The following is a 9,275-nucleotide window of genomic DNA, read 5'->3' as shown; positions in this document are numbered from 1 at the left end:
CTGTAGTTCCAGCCCCAGAGTCGGTGCCTATACAAGAAGCTGCATATTAACTTCTGAAGAGCCGCATGTGACTCCGGACCCACAGGTTGGCCACCCCTGGCCTACTCTATTCATGATCATATTTAATGGGGTGAAATTCATCTCTGCAAAGGGGCTAGCACAATCCCTATTTACCACTTACTTAGAGGTTATAAACTAGGGTTAAGAAATCCCTGGTGTTCATGCTGGCCTTCTGCACAGGGTAAATTTCAGCTAGTGAGCAGCATGGTCTTAGTTACAAGCTGGAGGGCACAGCAGGCCATTAAGCTCCCATGATTTTAGAGGGCAGAAACCTCTGCTGGAGCTGTGAGAGGGTATTGGTCAGGTTCTGCAATAGTGGAAGCTGCAATTAATTAACTTGGACCTTACATGAATGTGGAATGAGCTTTACTCCAAGCAGTCGCAAAAAAAAAAAAAAGAAAAAAAGAAAAAGAAAAGAGAGAGCCAAGATCACACAAAGTCACTATTGAAATTACTGATAAAATAGGAAAAATAATTTATGACCCTTCAGATACAATTGTGGTGTTCACACGTCCATCTTATTGTGCTATCAATAAGTCAATTCTACATTATAACTTGCTGTTTTTCAGACATTTAAGTATACCATTAAAAGTCCACATACCCAGCAGCATATAAGTTCTGAAGATGTGGAGTAAAGTTGGTTGAACAGAGCTTCTTGTTGGTTAGAGATGAGCAAAAAGAAAAGCTTTTTAAAATTTCATATCAATTCCATTAGTTTCCTAACTGAATTTCCATGCTCTTTGGTGTTTAAATCAGTTGTGTTAGTACTCTCTTAGTATAATTTACTAATTGAATATACTGGACAAAGCAGTTGACTATTCAGAGTCCCTGAACTTTGTTTACTGGTCATATGCAGTAAGGGCTAGATTCTACTAGCCATTGATTTCAATTGGACTGTTCAAGTCGTACGATATACATAAGAGTGATAGAATATGATCCTTAGCAAAGTGCATTCTTCACACTTCATTTACAAGTACCTATGAGGACATGAATTTAAATAAAAGTTGTGTCCTTATCATGCAAATATAAATAGTGTTCATAATTCTTTGGAAAATGGCCCTTGGCTTAGACATTTATATACATTATATTTTAAACGTTGGACGTTAAAAGTACAACTTCTAAACAGGAGGGACTCCACTGCAACTTACAAACAGCAAGAAAACTCAACACCATTCATCCATCTTGAAACTAGCATCTATGCAGATTTACCATGTTTTCCAAAACATGCCCTATTTCTCTTTCAGCGCCTGTGAAAATCTATAGTGATTATTTAATACTATTGTCAGTAAAGAGACATTTAATTCTTACCGAAGCCCTAGATCTTCAATCTGAGAAACCTTCTTCTGAACTGAAAAGCCCTTTGTGAAGGACAGTATTTATCTACTCATTGTTTTTTGCAAAACAGAAGACTTTCTTATCTGTTCTCCATTAGGCATTAACTCATGTTATTCTTTCTAAAGAAGCAGGCTGTATGAACTAAGAATTAATGGTTCAAGCAAAAAACAACACTGGCCCCAATCCTGCTGTTGGCTTTAGGTTCCACTGAAGCCACAGTAAGCACCATGAAACCACAGCCTGGCATTTTGGGGGCACTACTGCACTATAAAGAAAGGGTATACAGCCACATCCTTAGCAAATAGTACTACATATGTGATAAAACAGCTGGAATGACAGTGGCTCAATTTCCACAAAGCAGTTAAATGGAGCTCAGCAAATAATTTGTGTTTTTGGTTTGGCGACTGATCTGAAAAATCAGTATTATCACGAGAGTAAATCCATTCCCACGGTGGTTGGCAATCTTGTAGTCACCCCACTGGAAATGGCATTGCTGCCATGAAAAGCAAGAATGTCTAGTTAGGACAGCCACCAGAGATACCAAGAGCCTCCAGCTAGGTAAATATGGGGGGATAACTGGTTCTTGAGGTAGGAGCAAATCAAAAGACTTAAGGGAGCAATGTCTGTTGCTGTCACTTCTTCTTTGATATGTCCTGTGTTAGATGGGGAAGGTGTAGAACAGTTCAGTGATCGATATGGGAAGGGAGTCTCTCTTTCAAGTACGGCTTAAAGACCCCAGTTACCAGGGCTGGATTATGACATTCTGAGGCTCTAAATTCTGTCAAATGTAAGAGGCCCCATACCATAAAAAAAATTATTATTTTCACAGAAAGGACATTGAATATATAAACACAAAAGCTTTATATTTGCATATATATATACAGAGGTGAAGTTGTAAAAATAGAATTAAATTAATATATTTTCATCTGATTTCTTAATTAGTAGATATGAAAATTTTATATCTACAGCAACACAATAGCAGTTACAGTTGCACAGACCAGCCTACTTAATGGAAGCAGTACAACCTGCAGTATGTCTGTTTGCGCATCATAGTAATTTTAACACTGAAATTTAAAACATTTTCTGTTGTGATTTTTGGAGAGCAAAGTTATTGATTATGTCCTCAAGTGATAAGCTATGGAGTTTGTCACTTTCGATGCACACAATGCTTAGGGCAGATAGCTTTTCTTGCAGCATTTTCTAGGCTGGTATCTCTGTTTGCATTTGCTTCTCTATCCTCTGTCTCCCCCAGGACCACTAATTAATCTTGAGTAAACACCTCGGACACACACAGTGACAACAAGCTATATGCGTGGAAGAGAAAGAATTTACCAGAAAAAACACTGCTAATCTCTAGCCAGGCATTGAGACTGAGAAAAACTAGCCTATATTCAAGCAAATATAATGAATATTATCGGCTTTAATAGCCTATAAATCACATATGCACATTGTTTGAAATAACTTGCTCACCATGTACTCAGAATATTTTGATATATATGTATATCTTCCTTCACTTCTCTCAAAACCCTCTAGTTATTCTTTCGTCAGCACTCTCTAATACAGGGGTGGCCAACCTGAGCCTGAGAAGGAGCCAGAATTTACTAATGTACATTGCCAAAGAGCCACAGTAAAAGTCAGCAGCCCCCATCAGCTCCCACACCCTGCTCCCAGCGCCTCCCACCCACCAGCAGCCCCGCTGATCAGCGCCTCTCCCTCCCTCCCCGCATCTCCCCATCAGTTGTTTTGTGGCATGCAGGAGGCTCTGGGAGCGAGTGGGGGAGTGAGGGAATGGCAGGCTCAGGGAAGGGAGCAGGAAGGGGTGGAGTGGAGGCAGAGCCAGGGGTTGAGCAGTGAGCACCCCCGGGCACATTGGAAAGTTGGCGCCTGTAGCTCCAGCCCCGGAGTCGGTGCCTATACGAGGAGCCACGTATTAACTTCTGAAGAGCCACAGGTTGGTCACCCCTGCTCTAATATTTACTGTGAAGGTTCCCGAAACTGACAGAGGGAAGCCAACAAAATGTATCCTCCTTAAGATCCACTTGACCCAAGTCCATAAGACGATCACCTGCAAACTTAGTCAGGTGAAGCATGGATAACGCAAGAAGCAGAAAGCGGCGTGTGCACTAAAATACACAATTGCATGTATGTACAGATCAAAAGAAGAAAGAACACACTAATAATTAAGAAAAATGAAGAAAAACAGGAGTTTTTGATATATACACGACTGAGCATGCTGGACTGTAAACAAAGGTGGCGGCCTTCCAGCTATTACCAACCAAGGGGGAGGGCTTTACATGACGTCACTCCTAGGACAAGTCCCATACAAGTATGAGCTTGGCAAGATGGCTTCATGACACTGCCGTCTCCGACCTCACATTTTTCCTGATTTTATCGGCAGTGAGATTAGTTATTTATTTAAACAAATTATGAAGGCATGGTCAGAATTTTACCAGTAGCAGCTGGCCAACAAGACACTGCCTTAGAAGACTGATAGTAGACTTACTCATAGAAATAATAATTTTACAAGTGCAATTATTGGTTTTTTTCCTCAGCCCTGGCCTCCGGCCTGTCAATAATGAACAATTAATGAAGGGTAAGGGTAGGTAAGGATATGAATGTACCCAGATGTGTCTATTTTTGTCATAATTGATCAAAAATGTATATATTTAGAGAGAATCTAATTTTTCTCAGTTTTTTCTTTTTTAGGGGCCTCTCATATTGCAAGCTCATACTGCGAGGCCCTAAGATGTAGTTTAGTTAGTTTATGCCTTAATCCGGCCCTGCCAACTACAAACAGTTAAATCAGTCAAAGTATTATAACACTTTGGACAATTACAGTGGAATTTTTGATGCGCTCAAAGCATTGGCCAAACTCTGCTCTGATTGAATTCAATGGGAGTTTTAACACTGACTTCCCTGGAAACTGAATAAAGCCATCATGCAGTGCTTTGGAAAACCTCACCCTTGCTGTACAATGCTGCCGTTCTCTCTCCAACCTCACCCCCTCCATGAACACATTCACAGAAGATAAGAATGGACACGTAGAACAACAATAGTAAAATGTCACACTGCAAAAAGATTGGTAACCCACATTCTAGCTTTATTGACTGCAGGCAAGTTTTTATTATGCCTCAAATAATTAAATTCTGCAACAGTGACATTAAAAAAACAGACCAATTTATCAAAATAATTGTATTCTGACGATTATGTACATATTATATACATTTTACAGTATTACATAAACAGGCATTTTTATACATAATGTAAATATGGTAACCAGAAAATCAAAAACACATTTTGACCAAAATATTCCTATGCAATGTAAGAAATATATGGGGCACTTTAAAAAAATTAGAAATAGTAAAACCATTTTTAAAAAGTATAATTGAGTTAGTAGAAACTGAATTAAATTACAAGCAGATTAAAAAGTTAAACTAAAAAATATTACTTATGTATCATTCAAAAAAAGTGTAAAGAGAAAAAGAAACACACTTTCCTTTATATATTAACACCTTCACGCTGGTAGCGATGGTATGCCTCATTTCCAGCAATGGGACATAGCCTAGGAAATCCAGATTTCCATTCTCCAGGGGTTAATTCAAGAGTACCACAATGGTTAGATTATAACCTTTAGGCCTAACCCCTTTAAATTAAACAGCAAAGGTGTGTAACAGTACAAATATTGTATATTTTTATGCACCTCAATTACATTAATTGTAGGACTTGGTATACTTAACATACTGGGCCTCTGGTAGGTTAGTATTAACATTTGGGCATGCAGTGCTAAAGGGAAGCAAAACACACTGCAGTGTGCTTACAGAAGTTTTGTCGCTGGTTTGCTATTCACCAGCTGAGCACAACAGTGTATATACAGTCATCCCTCTGGATGACCTCCACAAGAAATGTGGGGCCCTAAATTCAGAAGGGGATATCTTGTACTAGTCTTATTAACTCACTTAAAATGCCTTAAGTCCTTTTACTCTCCAAAATGCATGTTCAACAGGCCTTACACACAAATGATTATTAAAATGTTTTGAGGATAGTGGGCCAGATACACATTTTATGAACTAGTTTGAGTATCACCCAGTTATTCTTCCTTTAAACCTTAATTCTTCCTGTGCTGACTATGTTTTCAACTGATGGGACTATTTTGATTTTGCATCTATGATTGTCTGAGTCGTTCTTTACATAATGCATTCCGCATGTACTTTACCCACAGACCACCTTTTATTATCTGCTGTGATTTTTGTAACTGAAACACCTTGCTACACGTTAAAATTAAGTTTATAATAATTGTACATAAACAGCTGTTAAGGTTAACAGCTATTAACAGCACCATATTCTTAAAGCTTTTATAGCTTGCATCTTTTAAAGTTGCACTGCATCTACATGCTGAGAACTGATCCTGCAAACACACATGCCCATGATTACCTTTAAGCATGCAAATAGTCCCATTAAAGCCAATGAGACTGCCCATTTGTGGCCTAAACTTTAAACCAATCCTGTAATGCTTATGGGGGCTTCAGTGTGTAATTCAGCTAGCCCTTACTCACCCATGAATCACTGAAGGCAATGAAACTATTTGAGTGACTAACGTTGAGTAGTTTCAGGCCCGAGATCACTTCCCATATAAGTTACAGTGTAGACTGAATGCTCTTTCCAAACTTGGACAATAGGAAAGTTTAAATTTATACCAAAAATGCTCTTTTAAAACATTACCAGAATTATGACAAGAATGAGACCTGTCTGTCTTTGTGTTGCCTTAATATAAAAGAGATGCTAATCTAGAATATCAAAATAGTGTATTCACATATATGTATGAAAGCATCTAATAGAAAAGTAAAAAACATAAAAGGCAAAGTTTGAATTATTGTAATTAAATATCCTTAGAAAAAAGTTCATTTCAAGCAAGAATCTTTTGTTGAACATAACCCATAAAACAACAAAGAGTTACATTTCCCCTCTTCTATGGGCTTTTGCTGCAATGGCGCCACCTTCCTCCTCATCCTCCTCTTCCTCCTCATAATTTTCTTCATGACCTTCTTTTGCATTGTTCTCTTCATGAACTCCTTGCTCATGGTCTGCACCTTCATTGTTTTTTTCATCAGCCTGAAAAGATAAAACAAAAACGGAAGGATTCAGTGAAAGTACTGTGATGCTCTGTACCTCAGGGGAACACCCAGCACTCCCATGTTCATCCTTGTAAAATGATTGTGTGGTATCCAATGCAAAGTTTGTCATGTTGGGTGTCTTTGGAAGGCTCATGATGCACTGAGCATGGTTGTTATAGTGATGTTATAGTAATTGTTACAGTAATGTCATAGGTTATAATTTCAGGTATATAGTTATGAAGCTGAAAATGTATCCTCATGGCTTAAAGCAAGCCCAGGCAAAATCTCTCCAAGAGCAGAGAGGCAGTTCACACCTCATCAGGGCAGGTATGGGACAAACCCAGCCCAGCTTCACGGGAACAAAGGACACTGGTGTAGGCAGTAACAAAAGAATCTGTTGGACTCTCGAGTGAGTCACCCCCCTTCCTTTGGCCAGTTTGGAACTGTGATGAGGTAATGCTCACCTGACTCTGAAGGGGGGCAGGGCGCAAAGCCAAGAGGGAAGAAAGGACATGATAAAAGGGAGAGACGTTTGCCATGCTCTTCCTCTCTCTTCCACCTACATCTACAGACACCACACCAAGCGACTGAAGCACTGATCAAAGGGGAGAGCCCGGTTGAAGAGCAACCAGCCATCCTGTGGTGAGAAGCATCTAAGTTTGTAAGGACATTGGAATTGTTAAGATCTTAGAATGCATTTTGCTTTTATTGCATTTGACTAAATCTGACTTGTTACGCTGTGACTTAAAATCTATCTTTATAGTTAATAAAGATATTTGTTTGTTCTACCTGAAGCAGTACGTTTGGTTTGAAGCAGGACAGAGACTCACCTTGGGATAGCAAGCCTGTTACATATCAATGTCTTTATTAAAATGACAAACTCGTATAAGCTTGCAGCGTCCAGCAGGGACAACTGGACACTGCAAGACGGAGGTTCCTAGGGTTGGGTTCCTCTGGGACCGGAGGTATTGGCTAGTGTCATTCGGTTGCACAATCCAAGGAGCAGCTTACATGCCAGAGGCTGTGCGTGAACAGCCCAGGAGTGGGGTTCTGACAGCAGAGCAGGGTAAGGCTGGCTCCCAGAGTCAAGGATTGGAGTGGCCTAGCTTATCACCGGTCCAGATAGCACCAGGGGAACGTCACAAGTACATTTACCCATAAAACTTTTAAAAATATGTATTGTGTGGTGGTTATAGCTTATCTTAAAACACATGGCTGGGTTAGGATAAAATTCTGGTGCAAGACAGAACTTATAGTTCTGAGGAATTGAGGGCAAAGGTGGCTTTAAACCTCTGAATTCTGGGATGCTCTGGAAGCTGACGCGTCATAACCCAAAATCTCGGTGGAGCTATAGGCCTGCCCCTAAGTCCATCCACTATGTTGAGGCTTGCAAAGTGGCCTACATAAGGCAGGCTGCAGCTGTCCTATACAATTCCTGTGGCAGGGGGGACTGTCCCCTATCTAGTTCTGGAGGTTTTATAGCCCTGTATTATGCCACAGAGGCTGTAGTGAGGATGAAAATTTCATCCTTTACAGTCTGATCCTGTTGAAGTTAATGTCAAAAGTCCCATTGATTTCACAGGAGCAGGATGATACCTTTTAGTGAGTTACATTATTAAATGTGGTTATAATGTAATATTTACAGAATTCTATAATCCTCATACATGACAGAATAGCACATTACACAACAAAATACGGATTCAGGGAGAGTTTCTGGGCTGTGTGCCTTGCAGGCACAGCATAGAATTTGCAGCCCAGATGTGTGTGTGGGGAGGGTGGGAAGCAAATTTAGAGATGCAATTAAATAGATAACGGCAGATGAAAAAGAGGTGATTCTCATGTGAAGCTGGAAGAGTTGATGAAGGAATTCTAGATGCTAGAGCTGGAGGCTCTCCAGGTTGAAAGGATTTTGGGAGGAATAGTAAGTGAATTAGGGCAGGAAGAAGTTGAGGCAGAGTTTGAAAGTTTATTCATGCTTAAAAGTGAGCTACAACCTTTATTGTGTAATGTCTACCATGACTGTAGCTTTGTTAAAGACAACTAAACCTGCTATTTTATTGTACCTACATTTTCATCATTTTCACCATATGGCTCTTCAGCATTGTGTTCCCGTTCCTTTTTCTTCTCTTCAGTCAAATCTTCTTGGACCTAAAAGGCACAAACATACAGCTCTGCAAATTTCTGGTTTCCTTTAAAATTAGCGTGTGGCAAATATAATCCTTCTACGGTAGAACCTCAGAGTTACGAACATCTCGGGAATGGAGGTTGTTCGTAACTCTGATACATTCGTAACTCTGAACAAAACATTATCGTTGTTCTTTCAAAAGTTTACAACTGAACATCGACTTATTACAGTTCTGAAACTTCACTATGCAGAAGAAAAATGCTGCTTTCCCTTTATTTTTTTTAGTAGTTGACGTTCAACACAGTACTGTACTGTATTTGCTTTTTTGTATCTGTTGCTGCCTGATTGCGTACTTCCGGTTCCAAATGAGGCGTGGGGCTGAGCCATGGTTAGTTTGTAACTCTGAGGTTCTACTGTAGTATTAAAATGCAAAAATAAAACAAAAACCCAGTTTAAAAAAACATCACCAGCACATTGTTCACCTACTCTGAAAAGAAACGTATGAATTTATAGTACAATTGTCATACAGTGCTCCCCACGACAAGCCAACACACATGCACACACTGCACAGATTTGACCTGACCTGAGATTTCTATATCAAGTTTGTCCCTCTCCTTCAAATTTCAAACGACTGTATTAAGTCT

At 39.6% G+C, this 9,275-nt stretch overlaps 1 protein-coding gene across 4 annotated transcripts in view; it reads right to left on the bottom strand.

The window, feature by feature from the left end:
* Positions 1 to 4,472: 4,472 nt before the first annotated feature.
* The window catches only part of GOLIM4 (golgi integral membrane protein 4), a 62,139-nt gene continuing 57,336 nt past the window's right edge, over positions 4,473 to 9,275 (bottom strand). For all 4 annotated transcript variants that reach the window (XM_043522133.1, XM_043522134.1, XM_037908641.2 and 1 more), the window contains 2 exons: positions 8,574 to 8,654; positions 4,473 to 6,504 (listed from right to left, as the gene is read on the bottom strand). In XM_043522133.1, the coding sequence (XP_043378068.1) occupies positions 6,346 to 6,504; positions 8,574 to 8,654 (240 nt within the window). In that variant the 3' untranslated portion in view covers positions 4,473 to 6,345. The remainder of the gene's footprint in view (positions 6,505 to 8,573; positions 8,655 to 9,275) is intronic.

Source organism: Chelonia mydas, chromosome 9 (assembly GCF_015237465.2).
Source record: "Chelonia mydas isolate rCheMyd1 chromosome 9, rCheMyd1.pri.v2, whole genome shotgun sequence".
NCBI lineage: Eukaryota > Metazoa > Chordata > Testudines > Cheloniidae > Chelonia > Chelonia mydas.
The sequence above is the reverse complement of the archived record's forward strand: the minus strand, read 5'-3'. Positions and strand labels throughout refer to the sequence as shown.